Source organism: Macaca thibetana, chromosome 8 (genome assembly GCF_024542745.1).
Source record: "Macaca thibetana thibetana isolate TM-01 chromosome 8, ASM2454274v1, whole genome shotgun sequence".
Lineage (NCBI taxonomy): Eukaryota > Metazoa > Chordata > Mammalia > Primates > Cercopithecidae > Macaca > Macaca thibetana.
This window is the reverse complement of record NC_065585.1, coordinates 133,591,580-133,611,294: the sequence shown is the minus strand read 5'-3', so window position 1 is coordinate 133,611,294 and position 19,715 is coordinate 133,591,580. Positions and strand designations below refer to the sequence as shown.

Here is a 19,715-nt window from a genome sequence, read left to right as displayed (position 1 = left end):
ACTATGGGTTGGCAGGACCTACGAGATGTTCATGATGAACATCAAGCAATGAATTCGGCTGGAGAGCAAGGATGTCAGGAGGATGTTTAATGGAAATTTTTGAGGGTGCTTCAGTGCTGGGTCCAGACTATGAAGGTGTGATTTCAGCCAGGCGCGGTGACTCATGCCTGTAATCCCAGCGCTCTGGGAGGTCAAAGTGGGAGGATTTTTTGAGCCAAGAGTTCGAGATCAGCCTGGGCAACATGTTAAAACTCTGTCTCTAGGCTGGCCACAGTGGCTCACGCCTGTAATCCCAGCACAATGGGAGGCCAAGGTGGGCAGATCCCTTGAGGTCAGGAGTTCAAGACCAGCCTGGCCAACATGGTGAAACCTTGTCTCTGCTAAAAATACAAAAATTAGCCAGGTATGGTGGTGTGTGCCTGTAGTCCCAGCTACTCGGGAGGCTGAGGCAGGAGAATTGCTTGAACCTGGCAAGTGGAGGTTGCAGTGAGTGGAGATCATGCCACTTCACTCCAGCCTGGGTGACAAAGTGAGACTCCCATCTCAAAAAAAAAAAAAAAAAAAAAAAAAAAAAAAAAAAAAGAGAAGAAGCAGAAGAAGAAACTCTGTCTGTACAAAAATTAAAAAAAAAAAAGTTAGCTGGGCTCACTGGCACATGCCTGTGGTCCCAGGTATGGGAGACGGAAGGATCACTTGAGCACAGGAGGTTGAGGCTTCAGTGAGCACTGATTACGCCTCTACACTCCAGCCTGGGTGACAGGGTAATAAAACCCTGTCTCAAAAAAAAAAAAAAATGTAATTGTACATCGTCTGCCCTCCAGAAATCTACAACCTACGTCACGTTACTCCTAAGGGAAGTTCTCCTCCCTGCTGCAGCCTAACAGACAATGTGAGCACTAAAAGTTTCCCTGACCAACCATGTGCAGCCTCTGCAGACACACATGAGATGCCCTGTGTGTACCACAAGGGAAGCAGGACATGTGTCATGTTCAGAACTTTCTAGAGAAGTGAAAGGAAAATTGCCATGAATGCTCTTTAGATGTTTTCCAGATAGATTTCCATGGAGAACTTGGGATTGTGTTGCCCCTGTTTGTTTCAAATCTCCATGGTTGTTATTACTATCAAAGTGACACATGCCCATTGTAACAGTTAACAGACTTTTTTATTGCCTGTTCTTCAAGCTAGGACTCTGAGCATCATTTGAGATGATGGAAGGAGGGGGCCTTTGTGAGACGCGCGAGGCAGAGCCAGTGCTGGGAGAGTGTCACGTGGCAGAGGACTTGTATTCTTCATCAGGCTTTGGAGAGTTGTGGGGAGTTGGGCAGGTCCCAGGGAGAGACAAGCAGAAGCCTGGCGTTCTGGGGAAGTTTAACTGGTGTCTTGATGAATGGGGCTTCTGGATCTGATCTTTGAGCTTAAGGGAGAAATGACTGGGTAACTTTGATTTCAACCTGGAAGAATGTCGTGGGGAAACTGTGCTCTGTGGGAGGGTAAGGCTTTCCTAAGGGGGTCATTGCCAGTGGGACAGTATTCGGTCTCCTGTTGCATTTACTTACATTTAGTTGTGAAATTTTGGGAGAAAAGACCAACAAAAGAGACCCCAGATGGACTGTGCAACTGATGCACGGGGAGCTGGGGGTTGGTAATGGGGGAATCTTGCTTAAATGGAGATTGTATGACAAAACTCGAATAATGACTGGTTGTTCACGGGTGGATTTGGGGAGACTTCAATAACAATGGATTATGTTTCATTTGGTTTAGTTGCAAATATCAAGTAGTCAGAGTTGTATATAAAATTGCTCTATGGCAATATGGGTATGACTTGGGATTAGGCACACTCAAACTCTCTGAATATTTGCCCATTTTGGGAGGAAATGCAGGGAGTAAAGTGCAGAGGCCTCAGAAGCCTTGGAAAATGAGTAAGGGGAAGAGGCACCCCCAAAGCCCGAATGACACCACTGCTGAACCCAGAGGGCAACCAGAGAAGGACAGAGCTTCACAAGTCAAGGCTTAAGAGTACTCTGAGCAGCAGTCGGTTGGAGAAAGCAACAGGGATTGTGGAGAGACCGAAAAGACCAGAGTGGGTGTGAGAGGAAGTCTGTGAAACGGGCGAGATATCCCAGTGTCCTGGATCTTGGTGGCCTTGAGTGGCAGGTGGGGGAGAAGCTAACTGGAAGAAGGTTCAGGAAAGGGACTTTTGGGAATTTGAGTGAGGTGAGAAAAAGGCAGAAGCATGATTCCAGCACCTTCTCAGAGGAGAACAGTGCGGAACTCAGGGCAGTGGGTAAACCCTTGGTCTTCACAATTGGCGATTCCTCCTGTGGGCTCCTCTAAGAGAATAGGCTACTGGTGACAGGGACACCAATGCCAGCCGCACATCTGTGTGCCACAAGAATCGCATGATTCCTTAAGACTGAACCCATAAAGGCCTGCCCATGGCAGATGTGGCCCCACCTCTCAGCCCCCTAGCAAAATACACTGACTCAGTATCACCCTTGAGCCAATGAGCTCCCAAAATGGCAAATGGGGTTGTTGAAACAAAAGCTCCATCTCCCGAGTTGTCAGCGTAGGGAGCAGCTGTGACCTCCAAGTTCGGTTCCTGATTCTGTGTTTCTTTCTCCCTCCTCCTTTAGATCGTGGTGTATGTGGGCGTCTCCTCAGCCGGCAGCTTCGCTGTACCCTGCAGTTGATGTCCAAGGTTTTGACTGTGTGGGTTTGTGTCTTTCCGGCAGGTGTCTCCTCTGTGACTTCCCTGATGTCCCTGGCTTGGGTGCTAGCCTCCTATCACAAGCTGCTGCGGGACTCCAGGGACGACAAGAAGAGCATGAGCTACAGAGGGGCCGTCATCCAGCTCTTCTGGCGCCTCTTCACCATCTCATCCCGAGTGATCTCTTTTGCCCTCTTTGCTTCCATCTTCCAGCTCTATTTTGGGATCTTCGTGGTGGTTCACTGGTGCGCCATGGCCTTCTGGATCATCCATGGCGGAACAGACTTCTGCATGTCCAAGTGGGAGGAGATCCTCTTCAACATGGTGGTAGGGATTGTGTACATTTTCTGCTGGTTTAACGTCAAGGAAGGGCGGACTCGATATCGAATGTTTGCATATTATACGATAGTCCTGACCGAGAATGCTGCCTTGACGTTCCTTTGGTATTTTTACAGAGACCCGGAGACCACTGACTCCTATGCGGTGCCAGCACTGTGTTGTGTCTTTATTAGCTTTGTGGCTGGGATCGCACTGATGCTCTTATACTATGGTGTGCTGCATCCCATGGGGCCACGAGCTAAGATCCTTGCCAGCTCCTGTTGTGCCGAGCTGCTCTGGGGCATCCCTTTGCCCCCCGATGTTGAGCCCATGGAGCCTCAGATCCCTGGGTACCGGGGGACCCAGGTTACGCCCACCAGAGCCGTAACGGAACAACAGGAGGATCTCACGGCTGACACTTGCTTGCCCGTTTTCCAAGTGAGACCCATGGGGCCCCCTACCCCGTTGGGGCGTCCTTACCTCCCAGAAGGGCCCCTCATTAAGATTGACATGCCAAGAAAGCGATACCCAGCTTGGGATGCTCATTTTGTAGACAGGAGGCTGAGAAGGACTATTAACATTCTGCAGTACATCACCCCCACCGCAGTAGGCATTCGATATCGAGACGGACCACTCCTCTATGAGTTGCTACAGTATGAGTCTTCACTCTAAGAGCATCTTGACCCAAATTGAGAAGGGGACTTTAAGTTTGGTTTGCGGCAAACACCGCTTGCAAGAAATATAACCCTCCCTTCCCCCAATACACAGAACCACCGCCACCACCACCAACACCGCCACACCAACACCACCACTACAAAAGAAAAAAAAAATTAATAAGTCACAACCCCTTCAAATAAGCTTTCTTTCCAGTCGCTGTATGTATACAAAGATATTCTCTATGTTTTGTAAGTAAAAACAAAAAGAAAACCTTTCTTTTGTTTTTTACACATAAGAAACAGTATTGAAAAATCCCACGCTATGGTTCATAGAGTGGAGAAGGAGGAGTTGTCTCCACTCCAAAAGAAAAAAAAAATGTTTTTTACCTTACACCAAGTGTAGATCATTTATGGGATTGGTGCTGATTGAAAGAACAAAACAAAACAAAACAAACACAAACAAACAAAAAACCTTCAACTGCCTTATGCCCTTAGGTGCTGAGTTTCATTAAGTACTGTCACGTTTTCTCATGCAAAACTCTCTGGTGATTTTTGCACCAGGAGAGGGGAAATTAAACAATCAAATGAAACAATCTAAAAGTGAAACAAAACCAACCAACAAAGACAACATAAAGCAATTATTCTTCCTATCTGATTATTTGTATTGAAGAAAACAAATTTACCAAAAGCGAAAGCATAAAACCCGTCCCTCTTTTCAGTTTCTCCTCCTCCTCTCCGGACCTTCTCCCCACTTTGCAGAGCCTTCTAGGAGCTCGAGGGCTGTTTGAAACTCAAATGGCTGGAGCAGCTACTTGAAGGCTGACTATGTGCCATTTCAGCATTTGCCTAGCAAGAATCACATTTGTTTCCCAGTGAAAAGCAAACCAGAACAAAACAAAAAGCCACCCCAATAATTCGGTAAGGACAGGACATTCTAAAGCAAATTAAAGGAGATTTCTATATACATAATCAGTAATAATAAAACTCAGCATAGTAGCAAAAAGAACGACATCAATTTAAAGGCACAATACTTAATCAGTGACTGGCAACAATGATTAGTTCCATCATTTTAAGGCTGTGAACGGTAGACATTTATCACATGTGATATTGTGTAAAGCCTCTTCTGTTTCCATTTGGTGGGAAGCCTTAAACTGATCTGGAAAGAATTCTTCATTTTTCATTTGTGCTTTTTTAAAAAAAAAAAATAACACAAAGAGGAAAACTAGAATATATATATATACATATATATAAAAAGTCAAAATTGTAATAACTGACCCATTTCAAAGACTGTTTGGTGCTTCTGTCTTTCACCGTTGTGGTTGGCTGAAAATCATTCAGCTCACCTGGTGCATCTGGGTTGAGTGGGAAATTTTGTGTGTGTAGTATGTGTGTGTTTGTGTGTGTATGTGTGTGTGTGCCCATAGCACACGTATATATGTGTGTGTCCCTGCTGCAAAGTCTTGCCAGAGATATACAAAACTGATGTAAGATGGACTTGGATTACGGATTGGTTCAGCAGAGCATGGGGGCAGGGGCTCTGGAGTGGCAGGGAAGGGATGCCGCCTGCCCACGAGCCCTGGTTTGGGTGGCGAGACTCACAGCAGCAGCGGACTCCAGGCCTTAGAGGCCGTGCCATTTGGGTGAGGATTTGATTCCACTGTTTATTTTCTCATTGTATCAAGTTGAATTTCTGCAGGTGTTGCAAGTATGTTCAACCATTTAAAAACTTTTTATTTTTCAAAGTATTGTTCCTTTAAAGAATATTTCTGTTCTAGGGCATCGTTTCAATCCCATCGTATCTCTACTTGGGCACAAAACAAAAAAAAAAAAAAAAAAGGAAAAGAAAAAAATCACAAAAAAGATATATATATAAGTATATATATATATATAGACACACACAATATTTTTAAGTAAATACTGTTAGTCTTTGCTGTGTGTAGCTGCGATTTTTTTTCCAAATATATACCTGTTTAGGGTGCAAGACCTCACATTGAACTATTCTTAACACAAGTTCAATAACTGAGGGATTTTTTTAATGTTTGTGGAGTTTTTTTTTTTTTTTTTAAAAAAAAAACAATTATTATTCAGTGAGGCTTCTCCTTCCCACCCCCTTCATTGTTTATCTAAAACCTTTTTTTTTTAAAGAACAAGTTTCAAACATCAGTTGTGAAACTGAATGCTCTCTTCTTTGTCTGGACTTCCTGGACTTCATGCGTCCTTACTAAGCATCGTGGTGCTGTCCTCTCCCCGTCCCTGACCCGGGGGTCCCCTCGGGCCTCCCTGGTGGGCAGGAGGAGGAGGAGCCCCCAACTCTAGGAAGCAGGACGAACAGAGCACACACAGGCAGCACTGAAAACCAGCCAGGAGGGCTCTGCACGCCCATCAAAGGACCCACCTGTGGGCCCCTGGAGAGTCACTTGGGAGTTGGAATCTAGTCGGAGGCACTTTTCTGAATCGCACCAGCCTGCTGCCTTTCAAGGGCTTCGTGCCTGAGCTCTGCGATGTACTCTGCTAGGCTGGGGAAGGTGAGGTCATTGGAGGGTTGGGCATCCGCTTTAGCTGGTGGGGTCCCACCTGTTGTCTGCCTTGGGTCTAGGGCTCTGTGCACCTGGAGCTGGCCCACGTCTGTCCTTAGCGCATCTTCCTTGAAACGCCCTCATGCATCCCCTCGGGACTTCTGCCACTTCTGCTTGTGTGTCTGTTCTTGGATTTCTTTCTTTCTTCCTTCTTTTTGTTTCAGCGCAGTCACAGGTTTTAATTCGCCACCTCTATTTCACTCTTGTACAATTAGCGCGTGTGTGTCCCTGTGTGTGCATCCTGCCATGTTTACATGAAACTTACAAAGAGAACGGTAGATGCTGAGCTGACCGGGAGCACCAGGAGTTGGGATGGCAACTTCCAACTCAGGGAGGGCCTCCAGGGTCTTAGCCACTAGGAACAAATGAGGAGATCACGGGACATTTCAGCAATCTTTTAATTTCACACTTCTCACTTGAAAAGGCATCCTCGCCCCTCCCTGGAACTCCTCCATCATGCCAGTACTTTCTTCACAAAGAAAATGAAAATATGCATCTGTGAGCAGCAGCAGGGAAAGCTGGTTTTGTAGAGATGCAGGAAAAGGAAGAAAAGCAAGGAAAGAAGTAGAGAGCAAGGCATGGAAGAGGCAGGGGAGACCTGATGGCAAGGACCAGGCCAGCGCTGTCCTCAGTGTCCTCTTGTCATCAGCCTCTAGCAGCTCCCCACACTCCCAGTTACCCTGAAACTTTCTGGCATCATCTCCCCTGGGGTCCTTCCCCCGAGGCCCTTCCCCTTCCAGTGAATGGTCCTGGGCGTCAAGGCAGGATTCCATACACACTCAGTGCTGAGACCACCTGGGGACCGTGTCTCTGGACCCAGATGACTTTGGTCCTGAAAGCCCAGATCCTTAAGGCCGCCCCGTGACAGGGTCGCTCTTTGTCCCACACTGGGCATCAGCATTTAATCTTTCATTTGCCTGAGTCCCTGACAACCCTCCAGGGCTGCTGCTTCAGCTGCTTCCCAGAGGAATGCCCGTGATGTTTTTAGGTTTTTTTAAAATTTTAAGTCTCTGGGCCCATTTCTTTCCCAGGACCTCCTGAAGAAAATCAATCCATTTCCAGTATTAAGGCCTGGTAAGCACATTGGTGCCCAGAGATAGAGAATACAAAAACTATCTCCTTTTCATTCCCTGATGACTCCCCCATCAAGTATGCCCACTAAGCCCCATATTTTATTCCTCTAACCACATAGAATATTTGGCTCTACTTTTTCTTCTCAGAAATGTGGTAGTATCGCCAAGCTATAATGGTGTTAGAGTCCTTTGTGCAAACTCTGCTTCTCCCTTGCTCAGCAGGTCTGCCTCTTCTCCCAGCCTCTGCGTAAAAGGAAACTTCAGTCCCATCAGATGACATTGGGATGATGTCCCCTGAGTTCACTGCCTGAAGCCTGTGACATCCGGAATGGGGGCTCCCTGTCTCTTCAGGCCATGATGTGGGGTGCTAGGGAGGCTTCAGACCATCAGATCAACCCCCTCTGGCCTCACTCACCCCAAAGCTTCCCATGTCTCTAACACTCTCCTGCACTCTGCCTCTGGAAGGTGTCACCTGGTTCTGCAGGGTCAGGCTTGTCCCAGCAACATGGGTACCAGGACACTGGTAGGACACTCACCCAAGCAGATCTGGGGCCAGAATGAAAGAGGCCCCATCTCCCTTGCCCAGACATGCTGCCATCACAACACACCCTTGGGCAGGGAAGATGACATTTCCCCATGGCCTGGGGATCCCCCACACCACACCTCCCAGGCACAGAATCATTGAAGACCACCCCATGGTCCCCATGGCTCTAACCCAGTCCCTCCACAGCGGTGGCCCCTCGGAATCCCATGATCCTGTCTGGCCCGTGGTCATGAAGGTGATTCCCCTGGCTGGGGGGCGTCTCATGCCACGGATGTCTGACCCTGCCCGGATATGAGCCTGATTCTCAGAAAGAATTTACAGGTTTTAGAAAAGCGCCAATTTACATCATTTTCTCCATTCTTCCTCCAGTTTTATTCCCTCCCACTGCACAGTCATGGGGGCAGAAAAGAAGGTCCCTGATGTGGATCTGGTTTGAAGCTGCACTGGGTGGGCCATGGCCTCACTTCTTGCTGTACACCTAAACCCCTTTGCAGTCTTCACAAGCCAGGTAGAGGAAACACCACCTTTCTTTTCTCCATCTGGTCGGCTGCTTGCTCATGGAAGGGCTAGAACCAACCCCAAGCTTTGATGCCCCCAGACCTTAGCACGGGGGTCCTCTCTCCATGATCCAGGGACAGAGCAAGAAGAGCATGACAGTGTGCAGGCTCAGAGCCTTGGGCTTGGAGCAAAGGATATCAGCTCCTAGAAGAGAATGAAGCAGGCCATATTCTCATGCTCCTGGCTCGCTCGGATGAGCTGGGCTGGGGACTGTCACCCAGCATTCGTTTGGCACAGATGGTAGCATTTTCTTTGCCAAGAAAAGTGGCTCCTTACTCAAAATGAGCCCTTCCAGGCCTTGTATGTGTGATGACAGCTGCTCTGGATGGTGGCTTCATGATTGAAGGAGGGGAATCTCCTTGTGTACCTTTAATTTGATTTTCTTACCAAGAAGCTAAAATCTATTTTTTCTTTGCCAAACTGAAAAATATTAACACAACCAGATTTGGTTGTGGAGGTTGAGATTTAAATTCAGATAATGTAAAAGGAAGAGAGCTTATTGCCATTAATTTCACCAAGATCCATGTGATACTCTCAGTGTGAACTAGGAAACCGTCAGGGAAATCTGGAGGAGCTTAAGGGAGACCTGGGGAAGACTGCAGGAGTGAAATGGAAGGACCCAGAGGGGTGGGCCCAGGGGCTGGACCAGTCTTACAGGGAGCAGTTCTATTCATTTCACTTTCAAACATTTATTGGTCACTAGACCCTGTTGGGCAGCCCCCTTCATCAAGCACAACACAGTTATCCCTTAGGGAGTGAACGTAAATCAGTGTTGGTTCCTCTTATCAAGGTCCAGCTGAGAACCAGATGAGCACAATGGGAACCTCTTTAAGCTTCTGTCCCTTTCTCCTCAGCCCAAACTGGCCATTGTCATAGAAGCAACATTCCATTCTCACCCACGGTTCAACCTCCAGAACACGGAAATGGCAGGGGCCAGCCCATCACAGGTTACAAACCCATGAGCTTGCAAGAGGACTTCCGCCAGCATCCTCAATCAATGTGTGCCTGTCCCAATTTCAAAACATGTAAAAAGATAAAAAGACAACTCTACCCTACCAGAGATTTTTTTCTATCCCCCTTTACTGGGAAAAAAAAAGATGATGCTTAATCTGAATTCTTGCGGTGGCAACACAAGCTCCTTTCTCACCCATCCCTAGCTATTCTAAACATTTCACTTCTTGCTTAAACACTGCATCTCATGCTGTTGGCCAAATATCAAAAGACAAGGGTGCTGCCTTGATCCTGCTGCAGCCTCCTTCCTTGGCTCGCCTGGTCCTGTCTGCCTTATTCAGCTCTCCCTGGCACCATCTGCTCCTTACTCCTGTGGCTTTCCTTGCACTGGCTGGCAGACCATGGCTGGTATATCCTGGAGACAAAGGTCGTGAGTGCTATTAATGACAGCTCCCGAGGGCAGCAGACGGACCACTGTGGGAGTTCCTCCTGCTCTTGGCCAACACCCTGTGTCAAGAGCTAAGAATAGACCACATTGGAAATGAGCAGGCAGGACCTAGGGACACCTGCCCCAGGCTGCCCCATCACATGCAGAACAGTACGCAGGTCCCAGGAGGAGATGCTGCCCTTGTCATTCCCTAACACAAATCCCAGGACCCCAACTACCCCTAAAAGTCATTCTCAAACCAGTGAGGACAAAGAAATAATTTCCCTTTAGTATAGTGCCAATTGGTAATCCAGTGCACATCCCTCTGTAAGCAACATTTGGCCATCTGTCACGGTGGGTACAGACAACCCATCATCTGTTAGATGAGCTCCCCTGGTCTGTTTGTCCATCTTTGACATAGCTCTGGGATCCTCGGGCTAGAGTGGGCTCAGGAGATTTGTTTTAGCTGCAGACTTCCTAGGGGCTTTCCTTTAGACCCAGAAAGATCAGGAAATGTCACAGGCTGATTCAGGGTCCCCACTGTGATTGTGGATAACTCACTTCACCTCTCGGTGCCTTGGTTTCTCCATCTGTAAAGTGGAGAGAAAGAAGGCCAACCGCTTCCTTCTCTCCTGCTCAGGGATGCTTGGAGGATTCGTCATGTTGCCTGTAGCAAAGCCGTCACATGAGAAAAAGTGGTGACCTCATTTCTTGGGAAATGGAACCACAGGAGGAGAGAGTGTTTTCCAGGTGCGGTGGCACCCGGAAGCCACAGGATGAACAGGGAGCGCGGCGGGACAGGGAGGAGTCTCACATACCTGTAGTTCTTAGAGACTTCATAGCACTGTGAACCCAGGTCAGTGGTACCCTGGTCAGGTGACCCTTGGTCACCTATCTTGAGCCGGCCACTTGTAATTCTAACACCAAATCTCCTGATGTTAATTCTTCCTAAAGTATCGGAGAATGTATGGAAGGATGCATTTGAACACTGATATTCATTGAGCTTTGGGCAGACAAGAGGAGTGAATGGAGAGTATTTAGAGACTGTTTTTAAGGTGGTTGCAAGCTCTTCAGGAAATCTCTCTCACCTTTGTTCTTCCTTCCAATCTTTTTCAATCTTGATGCTCACCTCATCAAATGGACCCACCTTCTCTTCCCCTCTCTGCAGAGTACAGAAAAAGAAAAACACCGAATCTTTTTCTTTTTAAACAATTGTTCCATCTGCCAAAATGTGGGTCCCAATGGTGGGTTTTCTTCCCTCCCTTGTGTGCTTTGAGCGGAACCTGCAGGCAAGGATTCAGAGACAAACAGGACTGGAGAATAGCACTAATATTTTTTTCTAAAACAAGGTATTTTTTTCTTACAATTCAATTGGAAGTGTTACATTGAATTTATTTTTCTTTCCTTTTTTTTTTCTTTTGACTATGGTTTGACTGTTATCAATTCAAATACCAAGATACACTCTGAGCAAGAACACAGACCTGTCCTGAGAGCCTCTGCTCTTCTTCGGACCTAACCTGGAGTGAGGGCAGGTGGGAGCCCAGGAGGCACTGGGGTTCCAGGAGGGCCAGCCGTGAGGCTGATTTTCTATCAGCTCTGAGAACCTTCTTGGAAAGAAAAATTCCAGAAACTTCAACTGTTCTGCATCAGTCAACCTGGCTCTGGCCTTTTCCTTGGAGTTCAGGTGTATTTTGATATAGAAATTCTCACCAAGAAAACAAGGCCCCTCCTGGAACTGTCCCTAAACGAGATGGAGCTCGCACGAGCAGGTCTCGGTGGCTGCTGCCAACGCCTCCTGCTCTTTCCCAGCGGAGCCCTGACCAGAACTCCTTTCCCTCCTGCTCTGACCCTGCTCTCTGAGGTTAATATGATTGTTTTGGCAGCACAAGGGACGAGATCATAGTCTGGAATTCAGGAATGACTTGTGCTTGACTGTGCATCTGACTGTTCTGTGGACAGGTCAAGTCCTGCTGGGATGGTTTATTTCCACAAGGTATTTCTGATAGTCACAAAAGGAGAGAGTACATGAGACCTCATCCCTGATTCTCCATTCTCATCAGCACCCGCTTTTGACTGGGATGGACGGTGAATGAACTGTCCCAAATTTGAGAACAAGAACTTTGAAGATGGACACATGGAGCCATGGGGAACAACAGGACTCAGTAGATGGGTAGGAAGAATAGTGACGAAGAGGAAGGCTCCCGGAAGTATGCGGGAGGAGAACATTAGTGGCCATCTAGGCATTCCTTCCTATACTCTCTGGGGCAAAACTAGAAAAACGTATTCTTTTCAAACAGAGGAAATTGATTTTACGGAGTGACGTGCTTAAGCATTTTATTTTTTAAACAAAAGGGTCAGAGAAAACATCTAAAGAAAGGAGAGGCACATTCTCAAGAACAGATTATGTTATTGCAAGTAAAAAATCCAGGACTTTATCCTTCTACAGACCTAAGTCAAGTCACTCTTAGGGCCAATTTCTCTTTCTGTAAAATGGGAAGAATATCGTTTACCTACCTCACAGGGGTGTTGTGAGGATTAAGTAATCATGACTGGTAAAGTGCTTTGAAGATAAAAGTATTACGATGATCAGGCTTGCTTCCTATTTAAAAATCTAAACACCAATTGTGTGCAAGGTGCAGTGGAGGAAGGGAACATAATCCAGTTCCTCCACTCTCTTTCGATTAATGGATATATTTTAAAAGATTCCAAGAGGACAGAATAACAGAGTTGTCTCAATGTGGGTCAAGAAAGGAGTTCTCTTTCTGCCCCAGAAAAGCTACTCTCCTTTCCTTCTCAGATATTTAGACAAGAAGGAAGGGCTTTAAATTCTTTGGCTTCCATCAGAAAATGCTCTTGTGGGAAGCAAACAAATACTGGTTGTTCTACTTCCTTTGTGGGAAAATGAAGGCAAATAGCAGTGAAAATTCCTTGTGACCAGCACATAAGGTTCTTTATTTCAGTTATTCCTTCTAGGCTCAGCTTCAGTTTTGCCATAGCCTTTTTCTTCTGTCTTCAGACCCAGAGAACAATTCACTTATGCTGTCCTGGAATAGCTGGGGATTTGGGGTTGGTTGGTTTCCTTGGAGAGTCTGGTATACTGTTGTTTGCTGGAAAGTCTTGGCTTCCAAAGACAAGGGTCTTTACTCGAAAACAAATCAAAACATGTGACTGCCATTTTTTTTTTTTTTTTTTGGTGGGAGGAGTTTTCAATTTCTTAGCTGCCTCACATAAAGCAAAGCCTTTTAAAATTTCTCATTCATTTTTCCATGTGCAAAAAGTTCTTCCCTTCCCAAACATACTCAGTGAACCAAGTCTGAATTCTAAACTGTAGCACATGTCAAAGGATTCAAATTATTTGTACAGTGCCATGCTGGAGGTTCACAAATTTCTACAAAGAGCCAAACCACCTACTGAGCTAAGCAGGTTGGAATTCCAGCCCCAAATCGAAGCTTTCTGGAAATGCTCCCAGAGCCTTTTAGCTTTAGGAATGTCCTTTCAGTATTGCTAGGGCAGTCTCCCTGAATCCTCAGAAATCTTCCTGCCACAGAAGAACATCCTCAGAAGCCAGTGGGGGCTTCCTCTATGTACTAGAACCAGAGAGAAGCCACTTGTTATTTTGAAAATCATGATATGATGCCAGCCTTTAAGGAAAGAGGAGAGTTACTTTCTTTTCCTTCCAGAGGGAAGAAAGGACTGGGAGAAAGGGAAGGTGATTTGACTTGCTCTTTGGTTGCTGGAAGAGACGTGAGACTCAGAGGTCCATGGTGGCCTGTACCGTGGACACGGGACTGCGGAGGCCCGTGGTGAGTTTCCTTAGGCAGCTGAGGTAGTGCTGAGGTGCTCCTTTCCTTTTAACCAAACCCAGGCTCAAGGAAAGGGGGGCCTCAGCTTTGGTGCTGCCAACTTGCCCAGATCATCCTGAGCGTCTCAGCCACGTCTCTGCCCCTCTCCAGCCTGTGTTCACCAGTGGGCCCCAGCGTTGACTCCAAAAGGCCTGCCTTCTTCGAGGCCCATGCTTCCACGCACATTGCTTCAGGTCCGAGCTGTCTGTCCAAATGCAACCGCTGCAGCCTTTTCACTTGCCTTGACACCACTGTTGCTGCATGCTTCCACCAAATACGCCCCCACCCCTGCAGGAGCTGTCATTTCACCCCCACTGAGAGGGCCTCCAGCATTGCCCTAGGCCGCCAGCATTGCCCTGGGCCTAGCCTGCCTGAAGCCCAGGACAGGCTCTGCTTCTTCCTTTTTTTAAATCCATGTGCCTTTAAAAGGCGTGGCCCTGGGTCCTCGTGGAGCCTTTAAAGAAGTGGAGGGCTGGAGAGAGGAACAGGTGATGTTACTTAGGCAGTTGGGACACTCACTGATAACCTGTGAAGCTAATGTGGACCAGTAAGTGAAAACGCTGTTTTCCCAGCGGCTGGGCTGTCTAGGGCACTCGCTCTTCAAAATAACAACAATCCCTGTGATGTGGTTGCTCACATCTCCCCCTGCTGACCGCTAACCTCATGGCACCTGCTCGTTATTGATGGCTTCGTTTGTATTTGTTTGAAATTAACATTGATTTTTAAACTCCAGAGAGAGAGAGAGAAAGAGAGCTGAAAGCCACATAAACTCTGAGATGATCTGAGATTATGAGAACAGAGGAGAGCATGAGCATATAACTGCATCCAAAGCTTATTGATCCATCGAGATACATAAATGTGCCTGTCTTGGGCATATTACTTGTATATATTCTTATGTATCTTTTTCTTAAAGGGCTGAAACAGTTTGATGAAACAGAGTATTCTGATGTTTAAGGCTCTTGCCGGGCTTGAAATTGACCTAGGCTAGATGGCTTTTTCCTTTCTCCCAGGCACAGGGTCATGAAGAAACCCCTGAGCTGGTATATGCCTTCACTTCCTCCATAAGTGACAGAAAGCCAATAGCAGGGTTCTACTGGGACTTGAGAGATTCTCTAGTTGCTACCAGTATTCTCAGCAGATTCACAGAACAACCTGGGATCCACAGGAAGCAGTTTTCTAAACAACTCCTGGACGTTCTGGAAAGTAAATCACACTGAGTACATCCGATCTATTAGCGCAGCGGTCGCCACAGTAGGGGAAAACAGGGGAGTGTGCTGTGGACAAGTAAGCTGGGACGTTACCGCTCTGAGACTGGCCAGTGGTAGATGATCTTTGGCTGCCAAGATCTCTGGCCAGTGACAACCAAACCTGCTCTGTCTAGCTCCTCTGCACCACCAATCTCTGCAGGCGAAGTGGAGGCTGGCCCCTTGAAGCCATGAGGACTCGGGGCAAGTGTCTTCCCTGCCTAAATATGAAGTCCTCCTGGCATCTCTGGTAGACAGGGGACACCGCAGGGCAATTGCTTTGTGGGAGGCAGAATGCATTTTTCAGCAGCTCTGGGTACCTCCCCACAGCAGCGGCAGCATTGACAAGTCTGGGGTCCTCCAGATAGACTTCAGCAGGAACCCAAGTGCCCACAGCATGAAAAGCCACCTAGAGCCCCTTCTGCCCTCAGACAGAATTGGCATGACCTGGAGCGACACGATACTTGGTTGTGTGGGAGAAGAGCGTTTCAGGTGGGCTGGAGGAAGCAGGTGCTGATGCAGCAGGGCACGCTGAACCCTAAGTTTCTTTCTGGGGCAGGGTCTGGTTCTGGGCCTCCTCCTCTGGCTGGAGGAGCAAGGGAGGCCACCTGCAGTGTTGGGATCCATGGTCTCTGGATGTTTCCGATCCAGGCAGGGGCTTCATAAGAGTCCACCTGGAAGACCTGGTGTCAGGTGTGAGGCAATCACAGGGTCTGTCCAAGCCTGGAGAAACCCTTTCAAGCCCAGATCCCCAGAGGTAGCTTTGGATCCCCTCCTCTAAACTGTCACATGTGCACAGCCTGTGTTTCCTGACACTCAGGGTGTGGCATACAGCCAGTGGCTCCAGACGGTCGTGCCAGCACCATCCGTCCTGTCTCCTCCGCTCCATCTCCTCTCCCTTCACCAGGCATGGTAGCCGCAGTAGTGAGGACAGCAAACTGACTCTCTGCTTTCCCTACGATGGCCAAATACATTCCAGCTTCTACAACCTCTTGTCTTCAGCCCTGATCCCCGTTGTACACGGTTTTCATTATCTTTTTTCCTTACATGGACTCTTTTGTGGCAAGACATGTTTTTAAGAAATCTTTTTGTTTGGTTTTTCTGGTGTAACAGAAAATTGGCTTCTTGGGGTAGGAAGAAAGAAATATGAAAAGGACATGGGAAGATGACAGTGTCATGCTGGAAGGGTTGATGGTGCCACCCTGCCTTCTACATGGTGGTTTTCTTTTACTTTAAAAAAAATAACACATTTGTTGCAGAAAAAAAGTTGGGGTTTGGAGAGTATGGAAAGAAGGCAAGAAGGAAGCGAGGAAAGAGAGAGAGAAGGGGAAGAAAGAAAGGAGGCCCCTTGGGTGTCACTGTCTTCTCCTGATGTCTGGAGGTGGTTTGTTGTTTAAAGGAAATCCGTTTTTCTCCCTGCAGCTGGGCTGAGCTTTCCAGCACTTTCTGGCTCTGTGTGCGCCTGAAAACAGGCCACAAGGTCCTGGCTCTGGCCTCACTGACTTCACCCTGCAGGGTCATTTTGGGCTTCTCTGTGCCTGGTCACGGGCTCTCTCAACCCCTCCACCTGCCGCAGGGAGGCAGCCAGCAGAGGCCAGGAGACTGGAATCCAATCTGTCTTCTCATAATGATGGTGATTTTCATGGGCTTCTTTTTTGGATTTGCTTAGCTTTTCTTGGATACTTTTCTCCCGAGAAACTTTTCCGTGTTCACTCTGTAAGGCTGAAGACGCTGCTAACTGACTCTCTTTAAAGCAAAACTAGTTGAACTTCTCAGGTAATTCAAAGCCTTGAGTGCATATAATTTGTAATTTTCCCTAAAGGGCTAACAAAATAGTCTCACTGCTCCTGTCCACCCTGAGCATGGGCTGTCTGACAAACAGGTTTGTGTGTGTATTTGTGGGTTTTCAGGAAGCAGAGTCATAAACATCATTACTTTTGAGATTCCAAATATTTCCCCCCCGCCACCATGGAACCTGTGCTTGAGCAAACACGCCTCCGTACGAGGAAAGGTTGAGAACCTGTCAACTCCAAGCTAATGGCGGGTGCCCCTGTTCCTCTTCCAGTTTCTCTAGGACAGGAAGTTTGCTCACTGTGTGAAGTTTTAGTCACCGTATGAAACTCACCCTTTCCAGCTGGGATTCTTGCCTTCTTCCCTTTGCCTCCATGTATCTAATCCTCATGGTTGGTTCTTACATCCTGAGAAGAGCTGAGTGAGTAGAATACAGCTTCCAAAGCTCATACCATGTTTTCCTTTACTCTGGAGTTTGCTGGTGTTAAAAATAGTCTATAGTAAACTATAGGCTAAGGAGAAAGCCTGTGAGCTGGACCTTCCTAGATGCAGGTTCATGACCACCTCCTGTTAACCAAAGTCTCGACCTAAAAGCATAGAAATGAGCCAATTTCTAGCCTCCATCTCTCTGGGGAAGATCTCTGTGGAAGTGACTTAGCCAAAATTTTAGGGGAGGGCTAGAAAATACCTTGCCCTTGATCACCCTCAAACTACACAGGTATTGCTTATTGATACCCTGTGTGACAGGTCAGGGAGAGCCCTTATGCATGTGATTGATGACATGCTATGTAATTAATGCACCCTTTGGATGGGGAAAGAAGCCCTTATTCTTAATTAGTTTAACTGAGCACCTATTACATGCAAAACATAGTCTTTGCCCATAGATAAAGCCGGAGGGGAGGGAAGTACTGAATGAAAATTCCCCAGGTGTAAAGGCTAAGAGCAAAATCTTCCCTTCCCACTCCTAGCAGCTCAGAATGCACATTGCCATTTAGACTTCGCGTAGTACAGTTGCTGGACTGGTTCTTGGAGTACCAAGAACCTTAGATCACTGGAAAGGCAGAGGCATGGAAGCCAGCAAAATGGGCAGAGACCACTGTCCTAGAACCACAGGAAAAGGCTCCCAGACACTCCAGTCTGTTATTGTAGGTGTGTCATGGAAAATAGCCTAAGAGGAGACCCAGGGAAAGGGAGGTGGTGGTGAGGTGACTTTTCTGTTCCCATGAAGGGGCTAAGGAAGCCTCCTTGCAAATGGAGAACTGGTCTGGCAGAAGTCTTTTGTTTGGCCCTGTTTTCCACACAGCAAAAGTAGACTTGGGTAAATAATTCAGATTGTTGGAACGTGATAGGAATCATTTATTTTCCTTATACTGCACTTGGGAGCATCACTTTTGGTATAGACAAGCATCAGAATTTGAAAACCTGTTTTAGCTAAAACCTCCAGCTCAAGGAAATAAGTATATCACAGAGGCTATTGGGTGGGACCCCACCCCACCCGATAAGCAGCCTCTTGTCTTTGAGAGAAGCATTGGTCCACATTTGGGAAGAAAGGTCCCAGCACAGGGAGCCATTCTGATCCTGGCCCCGGGTCTTCCTATCTTGTCACCACCAGCTTGGGCCGTGGAAAGTAAGTCGTGGGAGCCTGCAGTTCACACCAGCATGGCCAGTTGACCTCCCTTGTCCAGCCCAGACCTAGAGTCAGGAAGGACAATGACTGGAGAGAACGCTGGGCCCCTGTATCCCCCACACCATGTTCAGATCTTCCTGCCACAGATACAGGTTCCCCAGTCCCACGTGGGACGTGGCTCCCTGCCTGGAAGGAGAAACCTAGGACGGAATATTTCAAGGCCGGCAAGTATGCTAATAAAAATTAAAATGCCGTTTAATATCCACTCTGCAGTCCTCCACTGCCTCCTCTCCTTTTCTGGTTCATCAGTGGCACATTTAACTCTTGGTGCTCCAGATGGCCAATGACTTCCATTTTCTTGGCCAGACTATGAGGATGGAGTAATGTTGACTCAAAGTCAACACCCATGGTTCTCAGCTATGTGGACAGATGTGGACATCTGTCTGTCCTCATTAATCTAGACCTGGTGCTATTTGTGGCAAATCGTGCCTATGGATGTAATTTCCTTCATTTTCTTTCTTTCTTTTTTTTTTCGATTGCATTGCGACTGAGTAATTATGCTAGAAAGACAGATTTCCGTGTAGGGCGTTCCTTAGCACAAGGCTTTTTTTTTTTTTTTTTTTTTTTTTTTTTTTTTTACTGTTTTAGGAGAGCTGGGTTTTCAGTGTCTGAGACCCCTTATTTTGAAAAGAAAAAAAAGAAACTGTTTTTCTTTTCTATTAGCCAAAAAGAAAATTGCATTAAAAACAGCAACGTCATGCTCTTTCTTCCCTCTCTCCCTGCTGAGTTTGAAGGGACAGATGCACATGGGCTGGGAGCTTTTGAATCAGTTGCTCAAAAGACTTTTCTGTTCCCCCACCATGGCGAGGTCAGGGCAGTGACAACAAACAATTTAACTTCTCGAACCTTGTGGTGCCTTTTCTCGTGGTGCTTCTCTGTTGTGTAACTCCACTCAAGGCGGCCACTTGCAGCAAACAGCAATGCCAGCAAATGGTATTATGTGCCAGTGCAGTAAAAGACTTTAATGTATAAATATATACATAGATATAGATATAGATATATCACTATAGTTATATAACTATATAATTGAGGTTCTGATGCAGCTTTGGTGGGAGTTGATCATTCCTCTGCAAAAATATATACTACTCGACTGGAACTAATGGCTCTCTTGAGCGTGTTGACATTTGGGAAAGGCACAACAGATGAGATGGGTTACTCTCCTGTGACAAGTTTTCTTCTTCCTTCTTGTGAAAGTTGCTGTCTCCATAGCACAGAATATTTGATAAGGGAGCAAAGTGCAGCTTCTTTTGAACTTCCTTTGGTGCTGATATATATTTCTTTTAATTCTTTGTTTGTTTTGCTTCCCCATTAGTGGCCAATAAGCTGCTTTCCCCAAAATCT

The 19,715-nt window shown here is 46.9% G+C and overlaps 1 protein-coding gene across 1 annotated transcript in view; it reads left to right on the top strand.

The window, feature by feature from the left end:
- The window catches only part of XKR6 (XK related 6), a 300,654-nt gene extending 295,044 nt beyond the window's left edge, over positions 1 to 5,610 (top strand). Inside the window, exon 3 of the mRNA XM_050801084.1 lies at positions 2,733 to 5,610. Within this exon, the coding sequence (XP_050657041.1) occupies positions 2,733 to 3,697 (965 nt within the window). The 3' untranslated portion in view covers positions 3,698 to 5,610. The remainder of the gene's footprint in view (positions 1 to 2,732) is intronic.
- The last annotated feature ends 14,105 nt before the right edge of the window (positions 5,611 to 19,715 follow it).